At 35.8% G+C, this 20788-nt stretch overlaps 1 protein-coding gene across 8 annotated transcripts in view; it reads left to right on the top strand.

Moving 5' to 3' along the window:
• The window catches only part of PARG (poly(ADP-ribose) glycohydrolase), a 139465-nt gene that overhangs the window by 113740 nt on the left and 4937 nt on the right, over positions 1 to 20788 (top strand). For 6 of the 8 annotated variants that reach the window (XM_035023900.1, XM_035023891.1, XM_035023910.1 and 3 more), the window contains 2 exons: positions 1805 to 1933; positions 2640 to 4726. In XM_035023900.1, coding sequence (XP_034879791.1) covers positions 1805 to 1933; positions 2640 to 2794 — 284 coding nt within the window. In that variant the 3' untranslated portion in view covers positions 2795 to 4726. Of the gene's footprint in view, positions 1 to 1804; positions 1934 to 2639; positions 4727 to 18396; positions 18430 to 20788 lie in introns of those variants that run through there. The other 2 variants (XM_035023882.1, XM_035023874.1) reach the window with 2 other exon arrangements.

Below are 20788 nucleotides of genomic sequence, written 5' to 3'. Positions count from 1 at the left end.
GAAATAAAATTAGGCTAATTTGTTTTTGTTTGCTTTCAGCTATAGATTGCTCTCCATTCCCATTCTTATTGTTTTAATTTTATTTTTTGAATATGTAGAGTATTAACATGCTCTCAAAAATCAAAACTATACTGAAGTTATTCTCCATAATGTTTTAGTTTGAGTCCCACCTTCCTTTTTATGAAGTGAAAGATATGTAACTAGCAAAGAATTATACCTGTGTTGTTTTGTTCAGTTTATACCTATGTTCAGTTTTGTTGTTATTTAAAATAAATTTGTCTATTGACTTTTCTCCAAAGACATACAAATGGCCAACAGACATATAAAAAAATGCTCAACATAAACCTCATCAAGGAAATGCAAATCAAAACCATAATGAGATATTACCTTATACCTATCAGGATGGCTAAAATCAAAAACTCAAGAAACAAGTGTTGGCGAGGATGTGGAATAAAAGAAACACTGTTGGTGGAAATGAAAACTGGTGCAGTCACTGTAGAAGACAGTATGGAGGTTCCTCAAAAAATTAAAAATAGAACTACCCTATAATCCAGTAATCGTACTACGAAAACACTAATTCAAAGGGATATATGCACCTCTATTTTTATCAGCGTTATTTACAATAGCCAAACTATGGAAGCAGTCCATGTGTCCATCGACAGATGGCTAAAGATGTATCTGTATTCCACATATATGTGTGTGTGTGTGTATGTATTATTTAGCCATAAAAAAAGAATGAAATCTTGCCATTTGCAGCAACATGGATAGAGCTGGAGAGTATAATGCTAAGTGAAATAAGCCAGTCAAGAAGGACAAATACTGTATGATTTCACTCATATGTGGACTTTAAGAAACAAAACGAACAAAGGGGATAAAAAAGAAAGGCAAACCAACAAACAGACACAACTATAGAGAACAAACAGCAGAGGGCAGGTGGATGAGGGGATGGGTGAAATAGGTGAAGGGGATTTAAGAGTACACCTGTGTTGATGAGCATTGAGTAATATATGGAACTGATGAATCACTGTATTGTACACTATATGTTAAATACACTGGAATTAAAATAATAAAGTCCTCAAAAAATTTTAAAAATGAAATAAACTTTGTCCATTGAGATTAAGGTTATAAAGGAACTTAATTTTTGGAAACATATTTCAGGCTCAGTGATTTGTAACTTTGATTCCTGGGGACAGTGGTTCTCAATGATTTCCGCATTCCAGCATACCAGAGTTACTATTCGATGTGTTCAGTAACATTGACTCCTTGCTGCAGTGATTGGGTGGCGGTGGGAGTATAGGAGGGCCAAGGTTGTGCTAACCCATTTTGAGAATGCTTGCTGTAGGGCTAATGAGAGCATTAGAACCTCCCAAGTGCATTGTTTAGGAAAAATCATAGAGACTCCTGTGATACAAAAGACGGTGACTATGTAATAAGACAAAATAATCAAATCAAGCAAGCAAACAAAACGTTTAGTTCCAAATTAATATAAGTGAAAGAAAATACCACCTTAGTGCCTTGACTCTGCTGCCTCAGATGTACCTTCCTTTATGTTCCCACAAAGGTGCTTGTGTGGAATTCTGTGGCTTGCTGATATTCTTGGAGCACGTCTGAAAAGTCACACGACTAGATGATATATACTCATCTGTATTTGCCATTTCTAATAACACGAGTATTTGGTTTATAAATCTTTAATCCAGGATAAGGCTATTGCACACCAGCTATAATTTAGCTGGTTGAAAGAACTAAAGGTGTCTTGATGGGAAGTGTCATAATATAGCTGTGTTTTTTTTTCTCTTTGCTACAGCCTTAATACAGATATTGGCAGCTGCTGTAGCTGAGCGTGATGTAGTTTATTTCACCTTTGGGGACTCAGAATTGATGAGAGACATTTACAGCATACACACTTTCCTTACTGAAAGGAAACTAACTGTTGGTAAGTAGGAAATCGTCTTGACACTTGGTATCTAGATAGATTGTCCACCATCCAGGACAAACAAACACTTGTTTAAACTGGATGGATCACAGTGGATAAGAAAAAATGAAAGCATGACTTTGAGAAGGGTGGACACAGTCTTAGTTGGGCAACATCTGCAGAATCTTTTTTCTGACAAAGTTTCATCTGCTATCTTGAATGAGTATGTGAGCTTATTAAAGTAAGGCCAAGAAGCTGGAGTTTAATATTTAATATCCATTTTTACTTTCATGCATATAGAAAAATAAAAGAGGGACGGTATAGGAAGGAGGGAGAGTTCAAGTCTAAGAGGCCTCACTCTGAGTCACATTTATCAGACATAACAGCATGCTCATTTGCTGTATTTCAGCTGGACCTGAAAGGCCTTGCTACCCTGGGAGCTGAATGTAGAAATAAAATTGCCACAAACTCCCCAAATGGTACGTGGCTGATGTACCATGTGTGGCCTGTTGTCATCATGAACTAATAAGTAGTTTTTAAGATACTTAAAAATTTTTTTAAGTTTACATTAGGAAAGCCTTCCAGGAATATGCTCTGTTTTCAAAAGCCAAAAGTGAGCACATGTTAAGTTAGATTAAGATAGATTAAGATTTCTGGAGTGTTCCCTAGCAATTTTATCCGTCTACATACCTTAATGTGGGTATTGATCTGGCCTTTTACTCTCCAGGAGAAGTATATAAGCTGTTGCTCCGGTATTACAATGAAGAATGCAGAAACTGTTCCACCCCTGGACCAGACATCAAGCTTTATCCATTCATATACCATGCTGTTGAGTTCTGTGCAGAGACCACCAACCAGCCAGGACAAAGGACTGGGGCCTGAGGAGCTGAGTAAATAGAGAACCTCCTTCCGCCTCTCACTAGAAACATCCTGTTTGACTTGTCAGGTGTAATATACGAACTGACTTAACTTAATATGAATGTGTATATAATCCAGTTTGTGGGCAAGGATGCAATCCCTTCCACACACATGCAGTTGTCATGTAAGCCCCCTCCATCCTAACTTACACAGGCTTAAATATATTTTGTTTGCATTTTTTCTATTTCAGTCTTCATCCTTCGGTTTTTCTTTCTTTTGCCCTTCAGATTCCCTGTGAAATCCCATGAAAGGTTGTGCTCAGCCTGTCAGATCTCTTTTTTGATGCCTATATATTATGCACATTGCCTCTGCAGCTAGCAGATGCCAGGGATGCCAGGGAAGAAGTTGAAAACAAAGAACTTTTTAACTGGGTTTGCTAAAGATTTCCCTGTAAGCCTTTCACCCCCAACTCTTGTTATGATTGTGTTGAGTTTTGAATTTTGAAAATAAAGAGTTGAGGATTTTTTTCAGACGTTACATAATGCACATCTCCTAGGTTAAAACGATTTTGTATTTCAGACAGAATAATTTCCAGATACAGTTCTTTTAAGACAGCACCTTGATCTATAATGGTTTCTCAGTCCCTTCTTCCCTGATCAATTTTTATTAATACTGTTTTTGGAAACTGACCAAAATGGAAGGAAATGTATAATAAAAGAGTTTCCCCAAATGGTGTTTTAAAAAAAAAAAGAAAAGATGCAAGAGAGTTGCAGGATCTCTCGTTTCTTGGGATTTTTTTTGTTTGTTTTCAAATTAGAATTATTGTTTGTTCTATGGTGCTTGAGGCATATTCATATAACCAAAGTTTAGGAACTGGGAACTCATACTGATTTGTACATATTGAAGTTTCTCTGGTATTCAAAGGTTATATAGTTAATAAATTTTAATTAACAAATCATTTGTCAGAAACTCCCACATCATCTATATTTTATCTATAAATATAAATATATGTTCTTTAAGTGTGTCTGTGTGCAAGCACATAAAATCCAAATAAAACTGGAGTTATGGAAAATGATTAGATTTAGGTTTAATCAGGAGCTCTGTTTAAAATCATTTATTTACAATTGTGTCCATTTAAAACTGGCATCAAACATAAACAATAATGTCTTTCAGAGGTTAAAATAAAAGCTGATTCTGCATTGAGAGTAGAGTTTAATCGTGAAGCACTTATTCATATTTCTAAAATAATACTTTACTGTTGAAGCTCTAGTTTATAGTCAGCTGTCAGAAAATGCTATTGGAGGTTAAATCCTAGTAATAAGAAATTTTGATAGATGGTCCAAACTCCTGGTGTCAATATTGGCAGGAAAAAATGGGGCCATGGCCAATGTCTGCAATTCTTTTTTTGTGTAGAGATTGAGAGGTTAATGGAATTTGGCACCTGATGGCAGCCACTTGTCATTAACAAAGTTCTTTACCATAGTAACTAAGATTTTTAATCATCTCCCTAAATCCAAGGTGTCTGGCTTTATTTCTACTGATACTAAAGTCTTCTCTTTCCGTCCCAACCCATTTGGAGCTTTGGTTAAGCATTCATGGTTATATTTCATTTCTTTTTTCTGTTTCTATATCTTTTCCTCTTACCCAGCCCCAAGACTAAGTGAACAGTTCTTTAAAACATTACATGAACAGTATAGGATGGTTCGTGTGGTAGAGAAATCATTAAATCCAGGTAAGAAGACACCCAGCCTAATATTCCAGAACATAGAATCTAAGACTGAACTCTTAATGCTAAACAGGCTTAGTGTCTAGGCCATCTATCTGAGTGCCTCTCTCTTTTGAGGGTTTTCCAAGAATAAAACCTGCCTACTTTGTCCCAGTACATTCCAGGATTGGGATAATTTAATCAGATGGAGCATAAAGAGAAATAATGCCCATTTTTTGAGGCAGGAGGAATGCCTTCTGTAAAAAGAGGAAAAAATCAGACATCTAATTAACATTTGTCTATTCTAAAACATTCAGCAGCATCTTTTTATTCCATTAGGGGCTTATTGTTTCATTTCAAATTGTTTACCCTTCCCTTCTTTCATCTGTTGAGGCATGAAACAATATTTTAGTTTAGAATTCTTAAGTGGTTAATATAACTCACTTGCTTTACACTTTCTGTCTAGCTCACTCAAATGCCCTTAACAGTTAAAAGAAGCAATGTGGAGTAATGGAAAGGATATGAGATTTTAAATCAGACAAACTGGTTTCAAATGCTAGCCACATCCCTTGATAATTCTCTAAATAAACTGAATTTCTGAGCCTTATTTAACTCATCTATAAAACGGGCTATTAGCACTTATTAGGAAATGCTATATATAAAGAAGTGCTTGTGGGGTCTGGCACATAGTTGGTGCTCAATAAATGTCAACTGTTATAATTGACCAGGAAACATTTATGGAGCATCTACTGTACATTAGGTACTGTACTAGTTGCTTTGCATATTTTAGCTCATTTTTCTTTTTTTTTTTAATTTTTATTGTTATGTTAATTACCATACATTACATCATTAGTTTTTGATATAGTGTTCCATGATTCATTGTTTGTGCATAACACCCAGTGCTCCATGCAGAACGTGCCCTCTTTAATACCCATCACCAGGCTAACCCATCCTCCCACCCCCCTCCCCTCTAGAACTCTCAGTTTGTTTTTCAGAGTCCATAGTCTCTCATGGTTCGTCTCCCCCTCCGATTTCCCCCCTTCATTCTTCCCCTCCTGCTATCTTCTTTTTTTTTTTTCTTAACATATATTGCATTATTTGTTTCAGAGGTACAGATCTGTGATTCAACAGTCTTGCACAATTCACAGCACCCACCATAGCACATACCCTCCCCAGTGTCTGTCACCCAGCCACTCCATCCCTCCCACCCCACCCCCCACTCCAGCAACCCTCAGTTTGTTTCCTGAGGAATTAAGGAATTAAGAATTCCTCATATCAGTGAGGTCATATGATACATGTCTTGCTCTGATTGACTTCTTTCGCTCAGCATAACACCTCCAGTTCCATCCACGTCGTTGCAAATGGCAAGATCTCATTCCTTTTGATGGCTGCATAATATTCCTCTGTGTGTGTGTGTGTGTGTGTGTGTGTGTGTGTGTGTACACACCACATCTTCTTTATCCATTCATCTGTCGATGGACATCTTGGCTCTTTCCACAGTTTGGCTATTGTGGACATTGCTTTTAGCTCATTTTTCTAATGGGCTAACGATACCCAGAGGTTAGGGAATACCATCTGAACCTCCAGAAGTTCCTTGTGAAAGGAGACTTACTCTGTCATCTCTGGAGGAGACCTGATAGAACAAAGCCTCTGACACTGTTGTTCTCTACCAAGTTCCTACTATAAGGTATTCTTCATAATGAATGACTAGTTATCAGTGGGGTACATTAAAATGTCTCTGAGAGAATTTTTTCTTTCTTTTTTTTTTTTTAAGATTTTATTTATTTATTTGAGAGAGAGAGGAGAGACAGTGAGAGAGCACAAGCAGGGAGGAGAGGGAGAAGCAGAGCAAGGAGCCCGATGAGGGACTCGATCCCAGGACCCTGGGATCATGACCTGAGCCGAAGGCAGACGCTTAACTGACTGACCCACCCAGGTGCCCCAAATTATTTCTTTTCTTGCTGATTGAAGTGACATTAAGGGCAGGCAGAGCCAAATTGGTACTTAAAGGGGAGATTGAAAAGGAGATCTAACCAGGCTTCATGACTGCTATGCCAGGTATTTAACCAGTATTTATTGCTTTGGAAACCGAATTTTGATTAAGCTGTCCCAATGCAAGAATATGAGGGAGCAAAGAAGTAGTTGGGTTACATTCTTTAAAACTTCAATAGGAAGAGAAGCAGTTGTGTACAGATTCTCACCTGCTTTTTTTTTTTCCTGTCTTTTCCGATCTGTGTAGCTTCGTGTTCATGACTTTTTTTCTGATATAAGGAAAACCTAAATCCTAGTTTGTCTCCTTTAAAGATAAGTAAAGTTTAGAAGGCCTGTACTTTCTTCATTTAACCTTGTGGATCTTCCCTAATTCTTTGCTTTTGGAAGTAAGGGAAAGACCAGCCATTGCTGGCAGTTGAGCTCAAATATTTAATCCTGTTCTTGTTAGGGGGCTATAAGGGGGTCCCAGTGTGATACTTACTGGAACAAACTAAAATCCACTGACCCACTGCTGTTCTCTGTGCCTGTGACAGAGTGCCCTTTGTTGCCCCTCACCAGATTCCCACACAGATCTACTGAGCCTCCAGAGCAGGTTTCCCATACAAGACAACCAAAATTGCTATGTTCACCTGATAACTGATTTTATTTTTCCTGTTTATTTTAAATGTAGGATTACCATCTCATGACAGTTTTGAACAATTATGTGGGTTGTACAGAGGTTCTTTCCCCTTTGCTGTTATGTGCCCTCCCCCTTCACGTTAAGTGACTCAAATAAGCCTGACAGAGTCAGGACTTTTTATCACTGCTCCACAGAACTGAGGCCACTCACACATTTCATCCACCATTTTGCATTGTCAGTGGAAGATACATGGGGAAGAGTAACAAGTTGTTCCCCTTCTAAGCCAGAATTGTCACCACAGCCTATGATGGAGCCTGAACTCCAGCTTCTACCCAGCAGTGCCAAGGAGCCTCCCTCCTCTTATATGTCATTCAAAGCAGAGAGGAGAACCTGAACTTCCATCTTCCCCTAGTTGTAATGAGGCAGTGTCTTGCTCCCCAGGTGGAATGGTAACAGAGGCCAGCTACAATAGGTATCAGAGGAGGAGTGCTAAAACACAAGATTTAATGAGATCCAGAATCTCGTGATATCCAAAATGTTCAACTTTCAATGATCATCACTTACCATTCCAAGGACCAGGAAGATCTCAGATTGAATGGCAAAAGACAACTGCATCATACAGATAATAGAATTTTCTGGTAAAGGGGCACCTGAGTGGCTCAGTTGGTTAAGCGTCTGACTCTTTTTTTTTATTATTATTCTTATGTTAATCCCCATACATTACATCATTAGTTTTAGATGAAGTGTTCCATGATTCATTGTGCATAACACCCAGTGCTCCATGCAGAATGTGCCCTCCTCAATACCCACCACCAGGCTAACCCATCCTACCACCCCCCTCCCCTCTAGAACCCTCAGTTTGTTTTTCAGAGTCCATCGTCTCTCATGGTTCGTCTACCCCTCCGATTTCCCCCGCTTCATTCTTCCCCTCCCGCTACCTTCTTCTTCTTTTTTTTTTTTCTTAACATATATTGCATTATTTGTTTCAGAGGTAAGCGTCTGACTCTTGATTTCTGCTCAGGTGATGATCTCAGGGTCATGAAATTGACCTCCACATCAGGCTCTGTGCTCAGCGCAAAGTCTGCTTGAGATCCTCTCCCTGTCCACCTCCCCCTGCTCATACTTTCTCTCTAAAATAAATAAATCTTTGGAATTTTCTGGTAAGGATTTTGAAACAGCTGTCTTAAAAATGCTCTAACAAATATAAACACTTGATATAAATGAAAAAGAAAGTATCAGCAAGGAAATAGAAAGTTGCAACAAAAAAATAGAAGATACAAGAAAAACCAAATGGAATTTCTAGAACCAAAAAATAAAATAACAAATTAAAATTAAAAAAGAGAACACTCCATGGATGAGCTGAGCAGCAAAATAGAATAGAGGGAAGAATCAGTGAATTTGATGATATAGCTATAGAAATTAGCCAATCTGAACAACAGAAAATTGAAAATAATAAATAGAGCCCCAGGGACATTTGAGACTATAACAAATGATCTAACATTCATGACATTGGATTTCCAGAAGGAGAAGAGGAAGAGGTGGAGGCTGAAATAAAATTTGAAGAAATAATTTCTAAAAATATTCCAGATTTTGCAATAGATCTAGGAAGCTCAGTAAACTCCAAACAGGATTAAACCCCCATATCCACACCAAAACACGTCATAGTCTGAATGAATGTCTGAAATGTCTGAAAACCAAAGAAAAACAAAAAGTCTTGAAAGCAGCAACAAATGACACATAATGTGTAAGACATACACAACTCAAATGACAATGAATTTCTCACCAGGCACAACAAAAGCCAGAAGGAAGTTGCACAACACTTTTTAAGTGAAAGAAAAGAACTGTTGATGCAGAATTCTATATCCAACAAAAATATGCTACAGTAATGAGGAGAAACCAAGACATTCTCAGATGAAGGTAAACTAAGAGAATTTATCTCCAGCAGATCTCCCCTCAAAGAATGACTAAAGGAAGTTATTGAAACAAAAAGGAAATGATAAAAGAAGGATCTTGGAACATCAGGAAGGAAGAACAGAAAGTAAAAATAGGGATAAATAGAACACACTTTTCTTAAGTTTTCTCAGGTTTGTTAAAGCAAAACAAAAAAACCTATCCATTGTGATTTTCAATGTAGGTAGAGAGAATAATACAATTAGAAATGGGGGCGCCTGGGTGGCTCAGATGGTTAAGCATCTGCCTTCAGCTCACGTCATGATCTCAGGGTCCTGGGATTGAGCCCCATGTCCAGCTCCCTGCTCAGTGGGAAGTCTGCTTCTCCCTCTCCCTCTGCCTCTCCCCTGCTCATGCTCTCTCTCTCTATTCCTCTGTCTCAAGTGAATAAATAAAATCTTAATAAAAAAGACAATTAGAAATGGAAGGGTAAAGGAGTATAGAGATAAAGTTTTTATAGTTCATTCAAACTGGTAGAATGGTGACACCAATAAACTTGGATAAGTTATAAATTTATAATGTACATACTAGAGCAACTACTCTAAAAGACTAGATAAAGAAGTATACTCAAAAATATTATAGATATATCAAAATGGAATTTAAAAAAATATTCAATTAAACTACAGATAGGCAAGAAAAGGAAAAAAAAAAAAGTTAAACATAGAGAACTACCAGAAAATAAAAAAATAATGGCAGACTTAAACACTAATACATCATAGTTACATTAATTATAAAGGCATTAAATATAAAAAAGATTGACAGTGGATAAAAAAATATATGACCCAACACTATGAACGATGGGTTGTCTATAAGAAACTCACTTCATATACTATGATGTAGGTAGGTTGAAAGTTAAAAGGATGGAATACAAGACTCACCTTGCAAACAAAAGAAAGCAGATGTGGCTATATTAATAGCAAAGTTGACTTTAGAGGAAAGAATATTAGGGACAGAGAGGACTATGACATAATGATAAAAATGCCAGTCCACTAAGAAGACTGCAATACTAAACATTTATGCACAAAATATATGAAAAAGGGGCACCTGGGTGGCTCCGTTGGTTAAGCATCTGCCTTCAGCTCAGGTAATGATCCTGGGGTCCTGGGATCGAGCCCTACGTCTGGCTCCCTGCTCAGCAGGGAGTCTGCTTCTCCTGCTCGTGATCTCTGTTGCTATCTCTGTCTCAATAAATAAAAATAAAATCTTAAAAAAATTTTCTTAAATATGTGGAAAAAAACTGATAGAAATGAAGGGAAATAGGGATGCATGGGTGGTTCAGTCAGTTAATTGTCTGATTCTTGATTTCAGCTCAGGTCATGATCTCAAGGGTCATGGGATCGGCAGGGAATCTGCTTGTGATTCTCCCTTTCCCTCTGTTCCTCCCCCCCAGTTCGCGCTCTCTCTCATAAATAAATCTTTTTTAAAAAAACAAATGAAGGGGCGCCTGGGTAGCTCAGTGGGTTAAGCGACTGCCTTCGGCTCAGGTCATGATCCTGGAGTCCCAGGATCGAGTCCCGCATCGGGCTCCCTGCTCGGCAGGGGGTCTGCTTCTCCCTCTGTCCTCTTCCCTCTCGTGCTCTCTGTCTCTCATTCTCTCTCTCTCAAATAAATAAATAAAATCTTTAAAAAAAACAACAAATGAAGGGAAATTGACAAATCTACAATTATAGTTAGTGACTTCAACAGTTGATAGAGCAATTTGAAAGAAAATCAGCAAAGATATAGAACTCAACTACATTATTCCATCAATCAACAAGATCTAAATGACACAGATACACAGTATTTTCAAGTACCTATGGAACGTATACTAAGAACATTCCTAGGCCATAAATCAAACCTCAAGAAATTTAAAAGAACTTAAATCACATAAACTGTGTCCTCTGATGCAATGAAATCAACTAGAAATCAATAACAAAGATGAAAGGAAAATTCCAAACACTTAGAAACTAACCACACTTCTAAATGATCCATGAGTTCAACTCTCAAGGGAAATTTAAAAAGAAAAATATAAATATGTTGAACTGAATGAAAATAAAAATGGAATTTGTGGGACACAACTAAAGCAGTACTGATAGGAAATTCAAGTCACTAAATGCATACATTATAAAAAGGGAAAGATCTCAAATCGATCTAAGCTCCAAGAAATTAAGGGAAAACAACGTAAACTCAAGCAGAATGCAAAAATTAATAAAGAGCAAAATTGAATGAAATAGACCAAAAATCAATAGAGAAACTCAAATGAAGCAAAAAGCTGGTTTTTTGAAATGATCAATAAAATTGACAATCCTCTCACAAAACTGGAAGAAAGAAATAGAGAATACTCAAATACGAAGAATGAAATAAGGGCTATCACTACAGATCCAGCAGACATTAAAAGGATAATAATAATAGAATACTGCATACAATCTACACTTATATTTGATAACTTAGCTTAAATGGAACAGTTCCTCAAAAAATACAACCACTAGAACTCATCCAATATGAAATATATTACTTGAATAACCATGTAACTATTAAGGGAATTGAATTTGTAATTTTATATACCTCTAACAAAGCAATCTTAACATCCAAATGGTTTCACTAGAGAATTCTACCAACTGTTTAAGGGTGAATTAACACCATGCCTATAAAATATCTTCCTGAAAATAGAGGAGGGAAACTCCCCAATTCATTTTATTACCTTGATACCAAAACCAGACAAAGACAGTAAAAACACAAACAGAATTACAAACCAATATTCTTCATGAATATAGATGCAAAAATCCTCTTAAGTATTGGCAAATAGAATTCAGCAATAAAGAATTAGACCATGACCAGGTGAGATTTATCCCAGGTTTGCAAGCCTGGTTCAATGTAATCTATCACATCAACAGACTAAACAAGAAAAGTCATATGGTCATATCAATAGATGCATGAAAAAAATTGGATAAAACTCAAGACACATTCCAGATGAACATTCTCAATACAGGGGAACTTGACTCAATAAAACAACAAAAATCTACAATTAATAGCATACTTAGTGTTGAGGAAATTTCTTGCTAAGATCAGGAACAAGGCAAGGATCTCTCCTCTCACCACTTTTATGCCACATCATACTGGAAGTTCTATCTAATGCAACGTGGCAGTAAAAGGTATGTGTGTGTATATATATATCAGGAAGGTAGAAAAAACTGATTTTGTTCCCAATGACACAATTATCTACGTAGAAAATCCCAAAGAAATGACAGAACGAACAATCAACCTCTCACACACACAAACACAGAAAACCTCCTGGAACTAAAAAACTTGCAGGATAGGTTGCAGAATAGAAAGTTAATATATAGGTTGCAGGATAGAACGTTAATATACAAACATCAATTGCTTTGCTATATGCCAGCAATAAACAACTGGAATGTGAAATTAAAACAATACCATTTCTATTGGCACCCCCAAAATAAAATACTTAGGTATAAGTCTCAAAATATGTACAAGATCTATCTGAGGAAAACTACAAAACTTGGATGAAACAAAGACAATCTAAATGAAAGGAGAGATATTCCATGCTCATGGATAGGAAGACTATATTTAAGATGACATAATTTGATCTATAGATTCAACACAATCTCAATAAAAATCCCAGCCAAGTTATTTTTGGATATAGACAAACTGATTCTAAAGTTTATATGGAAAGCAGAAGACCAAGAATAACTAACACATTACTGAACAAGAAGAGCAATATCAGCAGACTGACATTGCTTGATTTCAAGTCTTACTATAAGTACAGTAATCAAAATAGTGTGGTATTGGCAAAAGAATAGACTAATAGCACTAGTAACACTGTATTTTGTGGTCAGTGCCTTGTATCCAAAAAAGGCACCAGATCCTTCAGAATTATTGAAATGAGGCCAAGGCCACTATCTACTACCTGGCCAACCTGCATTTGTAAACCTATAACACCTAACTCTCTCTCTGCTATTATTTTAACCGAAACAGTGTGGCATTAAAGGGTGTGTGTCATCTGTGAGTTGGAAAGGAAGAAACACAAAGCACCAACTGCCTCCGGGCAAAACCAGTGTGTTGACAGTGCCTTCTTTGAGAATACGAGTCATCTCAGGAGTCATCTTAATATGAGTCAGGTTATGTGTTGGATGTGTTGGAGGCTTGCGTGGTTCTAGAAAAGAAACTGAAGCTAGCCCTACTAGATCTGCTTTTTCTGGGCTCTGCCAGTACAGCCCCTCATATCTGTGAATTCATGAAAAACCACTTTCTAAAGCAAGCCATGAAATTCATCCAGAAAATGGGCTTCCACCTGACCACTCTCCACAGGACAGGCTTGGGTAGTATCTCTTTGAAAGACCCACTCTCAGGCGCCTGGGTGGCTCAGTTGGTTAAGCGACTGCCTTCGGCTCAGGTTATGATCCTGGAGTCGCGGGATCGAGTCCCGCATCAGGCTCCCTGCTCGGCGGGGGGTCTGCTTCTCCCTCTGATCCTCTTTCCTCTCGTGCTCTCTGTCTCTCATTCTCTCTCTCAAATAAATAAATAAAATCTTAAAAAAAAAAAAAAGAAAGAAAGACCCACTCTCAAGCATGATTAGAGACCTCCTGAGTGCAATGGCCCTCAAGGGGCACTGCTTCAGTCCCTGGCCTTGGGGATTCCACCTGAACTTCTGCTCTTGTCACCAGAACAGTTACTTCTACACTCCCCAGACACTTTCCCAAGCTATGGACCGGTGGAAACAATGAAGATTTTTTTATGTGGAAAGACATTTTAAATTTAAAATAATTAGAAGTGAAGGACAGAATGAGATCTAAAGTAAGCCTAATTAGAGTCCCAGAAAAGATTTAGGAAAACAGAACAAAGGGAATATTTGGCAAGACTTTTCTAAGACTGATGAAATACCTAAACACGTCAGAGTGAAATTGCAGAATAAAAAAGACTAAAACTAAAAATTTTAAGATCTTCCTGATCTTAAAATCAGGAAGATAGAAAAGAGTGATACTCCATAAGAAATAAAATTAATGAAATAAGAATATTATTATAACATAATTTATAATTATTATAAAAAGTTTTGGTATATTGATTTTTATTCATTGCAAATAATTATAATTATGTAATAATAATGAGTAAAATATATTAAGTGAATAAAAATTCATGAAATAATATCTGTAAATGCTTAAAGAGTAATTGTTAACCCACCCAGCTCACCATCTTTCAAGAATGAAAATAGACATTTTTAGATAAAACAAAAATTAAGAGTTTACCTTTATCATGCTTTTACTAAAGCAAATTCTAAAAGGATATACTTTAGGAAGAGTAATGAGCAAAATAATAATATGTAATACATATTATTATATAATATGTATTATTATATAATATGTATTATTATATAATATATTATATATTATATAATATGTAATACATATACAAATATGTAAATACAGTTTTAAAAATTGTTGGTATAACAAGAACAACATTAATTTGTGATGTTAAAAACAAGGATGAAAGTAAAAATATTGGATAGCAATAGCATGGAATTTTGGAGGAAAATGATCAGAAGTAATGTTCTGATATTCTTTTATTTTTCAAGTGATGGTATGAGACATTGTTACACATGAATGTTTAATGTGCATGTTAAAAATTTCATGAATAATCAAAGTATGGAAATAGAAGTGGAAACATAAGTGTATATATTCTAAATGATTTAGTTGCCCTAAATATCAAAGAAGAAATCAAATGGAAAATCAGAAAATATTTAACACTGAATAAAAGTCAAGGCACAATGACCTATGAGATGCAGCTAAAGCAGTGCTCAGAGACAAATCTATATCTGTAAATGACTATACTACAGGGCGGGGAGTGGTGGGGGGAAGATCTCAAATCAATAATCTAACCCTCAACCTTAAAACACTGGAGAAAACAGAACAAACTAAATCTATAAGTAGAAGAAAGGAAATAATAAAGATTAGAGCAGAAAAAAATGAAATAAAGAATAGAAAAACAAAAATCAGAAACAAAAATCTGGCTCTTTGTAAAGATTAACATAACTGGTGAAACTTTAACTAGTTTGACAAAGGAAAAAGAGAAGCCTCAAATTACTAGAATCAGAAATGAAAGTGGGACATTACTACCAATTTTACAGATATAAAAAGGATTATAAAGGAATGCTATGAGCAACTATTTGCCAAACAAATGGTGAAAAGGGGAATGTATTTTGGAGTGTGGTGGCACACAAACTACTGAATCTGACTCAAGCTAGAAATCAGCCATCTGAATAGACCTATAATAAGTAAAAAGATTAAATGAATAATTTTATAAAACTAACCACCAGGGCGCCTGGGTGGCTCAGTCGGTTAAATGTCTGACTCTTGATTTCGGCTCACGTCATGGTCTCAAGAACGTGGGATTGGGCTCTGAGCTCATCACAGAGTCTGTTTGTCCCTCTCCCTCTGCTCCTCTCCTGTCTTGCATGCACTCTCTTAAATAAATAAATAAATAAATAAATAAATAAATAAATAAATAAATAAATAAAATCTTAAAAATAAAACCCTAACCGCGAAGATAAGCCCATGTTCATGGACCAAAAGACTTAATATTGTTAAGATAACAGTACTCCCCAAACTGATCTATAGATTCAGTGTAATCCCTATCAGAATCCCAGCCGACTTCTTTATACAAATTGATGAGCTGATTCTAATTCACACGGAATTTCAAGGGAATCAGAATAGCCAAAACAATCCTGAAAAATCTTGAATAAAGTCAGGAGACTCACACTTCCAGTTTTAAAACTTACTAGCACCAAGACAGATATATAGATCAGTGTAATGGATAGGGAGTCCAGAAATAATCTCATACATCTATGGTCAACTGATTCTTTGCAAGGGTGCCAACACCATTCAGTGGGGAAAGATAGCCTTTTCAACAATGGTGATGGGACAACTGGATAATCACATGTAAAAGAATGAAGTTAGAACTTTACCTCACACCATAAATATAAATTCACTCAAAGTGGATCAAAGACCTAAACATAAAAGCAAAAACTATAAAACTCTGAGAAGAAAATATAGGCATAAATCCCAATGATCTTGCGGTTCCTCAAAAAAGTAAACATTGATTTGCCATTTGATCCAGCAATTATACTTCGGTGTTTAGACACAAAAGAATTGAAAGCAGGCACTTGAACAGATATTTGTACAATAGTGTTCATAGTAGCATTATTCAAAATAGCCAAAAGGTGGAAATAACCCAAATGTTCAAGAGATGAGTTAATCAACAAAATGTATATGCATACATTGGAATATTGTCTAGCTTTAAAAAATAAGGAAATTGTGATGTATGCTACAGCATGGATTATCCTTGAAGACATTATGCTAAGTGAAATAAGCCAGATAAAAAGGACAAATATTGCATGATTCTACTTATATGAGGTACCTAGAGTAGTCAAATGCATATAGACAGAAAGTAGAAGTGTTTACCAGGGACTGGGGGTGGGGAGGGGGAGGGAATAGAGAGTTATTGTTTAATGCAGACAGTTTCAGTTTGGAATGATGAAAAAGTTTTGCAGCTGGATAGTGGTGATGGTTGCACAACAATGTGAATGTACTTAATGCCACCGAAATGTACACTTTAAAAAGGTTGAAATGCTAAACTTAAGTATATTTTACCACAATAAAAAAGTAAAATTAAAAAATTCTTCTTCTTTGATGAAGCATTCTTAAATATGACACCAAAAGTACAAACACTAAAAGAAAAAAATAGGTTGGACGTCATCAAAATTTAAAACTTTTGGGTTTCAAAAGATACTATCGAGAAAGTGAAAAGACAATTCATAGAATGGAAGAAAATTTTTGCAAATCATATCTGATAAAGGAATTGTATCTAGAATATATAAATAACTCTTACAACACAATAATAACAAGAAAAACGATCCAGTTAAAAAGTGGGCAAAGGATCTGAGTGATATTTCTCCAAAGATACAAAAATGGCAAACAAGTACATGAAACAATGCTCAACATCATTAGTCATCAAGAAAGTGCAAATCAAAACCACAATGAGATACCACTTCACACCCAGTAGGATGGCTAGAATTGAAGTCACGTAACAGTGGTTGATGAGGCTGTGGAGAAATTGAAACCCTGACACTCTGCTGCTGGTAATGTAAAAATAGTCCAGCCACTTTGAAAAACAGTCTGTCAGTTCCTCAAACAATTAAACAGAAGGTCACCATGTGACACAGGATTCTACTCTAGAGAATAGATCAAGAGAAGTAAAAACACATGTTCACACAGAAACTTGTACATGAATATTTATAGCAGCATTATTCACAATAGTACCGTCATCCATCAATGAATAATTGGATTAACAAAATGTAGTATATTCCATACAATTGAATATTTTTGGCCATAAAAAGAAATGAAGTGGTGATACATGCTACATATTGATACATGGAAACATTATGTCAAATGAAAGAAATCCCAGAAGACTACATTCTATTCCATTAATGAGAAAATTCAGAATAGGAATATCTATAAAGACAGAAGGTCAATTAGTTGTTGTTTAAGGCTGAGGACAAGGAATGGAAAAATAACAGGATGATAGGAATGCTAGGTTTCTTCTTGAGGTGATGAAATATTTTAAAATTGTGGTGATAGTTGCATTTATCTGTGAATACCATAACAACCATTGAATTGTACAATTTAAATGGGTGAATTATATGTATGTGAATTACATGTCATTGAGGCCATTTAAAATTTTTAAATTCTGAAATCCTGTCTTAGCAGATCAGAGAGCACTATAAAGGGAAGGGACATTACAGTTTATGGGACTCTTTCCTCCCCATCCCCTCTCATATAATACTAATTAAAATCCCCCAGACGAAAAAAAGAAAAAGAAAATCCCCCAGACATATTGTAGAAATTAACAAGCTGATTCTAAACTGTATATGGAGATGCAAAAAAAACCAAAACAAAACCTAGAATATACAAAGCAAAGTTGAAGAAAAATAAAGTTGGAGGAATTAACTACTCAATTTCAAGAGTTATTATAACATTACAGGAATCAAGAGTTTGATACTGTAATAAAGATCAAGAAATAGATCAATGGAACAGACTAGAGAGCCAAATAGACCCTTAGTTTATACTATAATTTGAGATTCAACAAAGTTGACTGAAAGGTCCAAGAGGGAAAAGAAAGTTTTTCAACAAACATTACTGGAATAACTGGATACTCATTATGGAAAAAAAATGAACATTAACCCCTATCTCACAACATATATAATACTTCATTTAAGATGGATAAAACCATGAAGCTTTGTTTTTATTTATATATATTTTAAAGATTTTCTTATTTATTTATTTATTTTTATTTTCTTGTTATTTATTACAGAGAGAAAGAGAGAGAGAGGGAGAGAGAATCCTCAAGCAGACTCCCCGTTGAACACGGAGCCCAATGTGGGGCTCAATCCCAAGTCCCTGAGCCAAATCCAAGAGTCGGTCGCCCAACTGACTGAGCCACCCAGGCCCCCCTAAAGATTTTCTTTTTAAATAATCTCTATACCCAATGTGGGGCTTGAACTCAACCCCAAGATCAAGAGTCTCATGCTCTACTGACTGAGCCAACCAGTGGCCCCCAAACCATGAAGGTTTTAAAGGAAAACTTAGATTATCTCCATGACTTGCATGTAGGCAAAAATATCCTAGGTAGGTCAAGGAAATATTAAGCATAAGAGATCAAATTGATTAATTAGACTACCAAAATTGAAAGTTTATGCTCTTCAAAAGACACATAAAAAACATATAGGTAAGCCACAGACTAGAAATAAATATTTGTAATCTTATATCTGACAAAGGAATAGTATCAAAATATGTGAATTCTGACAACTCAGTAGAAAGAAATCAATAAAATTGGCAAAAGTTTTGAATTTCACCAAAGAAGATGTACAAATGGTTAAAATCAAAAAGACTGACAACATTGAATATTGGCAAGGCTGCAGATCAGTAGAACCCACCACCATTGGTGGGAGTGTAAAATTATACAACTAGACAAAAGGTGTTCCAGTTTCTTATAAAGCTCAAGATAACCTTATGGCTCATCAATTCCATGCCTCACATTACCTAGTAGAAAGAAGCACATGTATGCAAAAATACCTGCACAAGAATATTCATAGCAGCTTTTCCCTAACACCCTCAAATTGGAAACAACCCTAAAGTTCATGAGCAGAAGAATAAATAATCTTTGCCATATTCATACAACAGAACACTACTCAGAAATAAAAAGGAATGAATTACTGATAAAAACAACATGGATGAATCTGAAAAGGATGCTGAGTGAAATAAACCTACACAAAAGAGGACATACCATATGTTTCCATTATAGGAAATTCTAGAACAGGCAAAACTAGTCCATGGTGAAGAATCAAGGACAATGTTGTCTGTGAGTAAAGGGGTAGAGGATTTACTGGAAGGGGGGCATAAGAAAACCGTCTAGCATGATGGTGATAATCTATATCTCCATAGCAGTTTGGGTTACACAGATGTATGCAATTATTAAGATTTAGCAAATGTATACCCAGTATGTCTACATTCATTTAATGTGTATTTTACATTAAAAATTATAAAGAAATACTGAGCTCTATTTAATGATGTACATGATAAAATACTTAAGGGGAAATGTAGTGATGTGGACAATTTACTTTGGGTTTTCTCTATATAGTATCATGTCATCTGCAAATAATGAAGGTTTGACTTCTTCCTTACCACATTGGATGCCTTTTATTTTTTTCAGTGCTGTCCAGTTGCTGTGGCTAGGACTTCCAGTACTATGTTGAATTAAAGTGGTGAAAATGGACATCTTTGTCTTGTTTCTGACCTTAGGGGAAAAGCTCTCAGTTTTTCCCCATTGAGTATGATGTTCACTGTGGATTTTTCATATATGGCCTTTATTATTTTGAGGTATGTTCCCTCTAAGCCTACTTTGTTGAGAGCTTTTATCATGAGTGGATGTTGTACTTTGTCAAATGCTTTTTATGCATCTATTGAGATAATCATATGGTTTTTATCCTTTCTCTTATTGATATGATGTATCACATTGATTGAATACTGAACCACCTTTGTATTCAGGAATAAATCCCACTTGATTGTGGTGAATGATTTTTTTAATGTATTGTTGGATTCAGTTTGATAATATTTTGTTGAAGATTTTTGCATCTAAGTTCATCAGAGATATTGGCCTGTAGTTCCCTTTTTTTTAGTGTCTTTATCTATTTTTGGTATCAGGATAATGCTGATCTCATAGAATGAATTTGGAAGCTTTCCTTCCTTTTCTATTTTTTGGAATAGTTTGAGAAGAATAAGTATTAGCTCTTCTCTAAATGTTTGGTAGAATTTTTCTGTGAAGCCATCTGGTCCTGGCCTTTTGTTTGTTGGGAGTTTTTTGATTCTTTGCTGGTAATTGGTCTGCTCAAATTTTCTACTTCTTTCTGATTCCAGTTTTGGAGGTCTATGTTTCTAGGAATTTATCCATTTCTTCTAGGTTGTCCAATTTGTTGGCATATAATTTTTCATAATATTCTCATAATCCTTTGGATTTCTGTGGTGTCAGTTGTTATTTTTCCTCTTTCATTTCTGATTTTGTTTGAGTCCTGTCTCTGTCTCTGACTTTCTCTTTTCTTTTATGAGTCTGGCTAAAGGTTTAGCAATTTTATTGCTCTTTTCAAAGAACCAGCTCCTGGTTTCATTGATCTGTTCTATTGGTTTTTTGTTTTTGTTTTTTTTAGTTT

The sequence above is a fragment of the Mirounga leonina genome, unplaced genomic scaffold (genome assembly GCF_011800145.1).
Source record: "Mirounga leonina isolate KUSES-001 unplaced genomic scaffold, KU_Mleo_1.0 Mir_114, whole genome shotgun sequence".
NCBI lineage: Eukaryota > Metazoa > Chordata > Mammalia > Carnivora > Phocidae > Mirounga > Mirounga leonina.
This window is presented reverse-complemented; position numbering and strand designations above follow the sequence as displayed.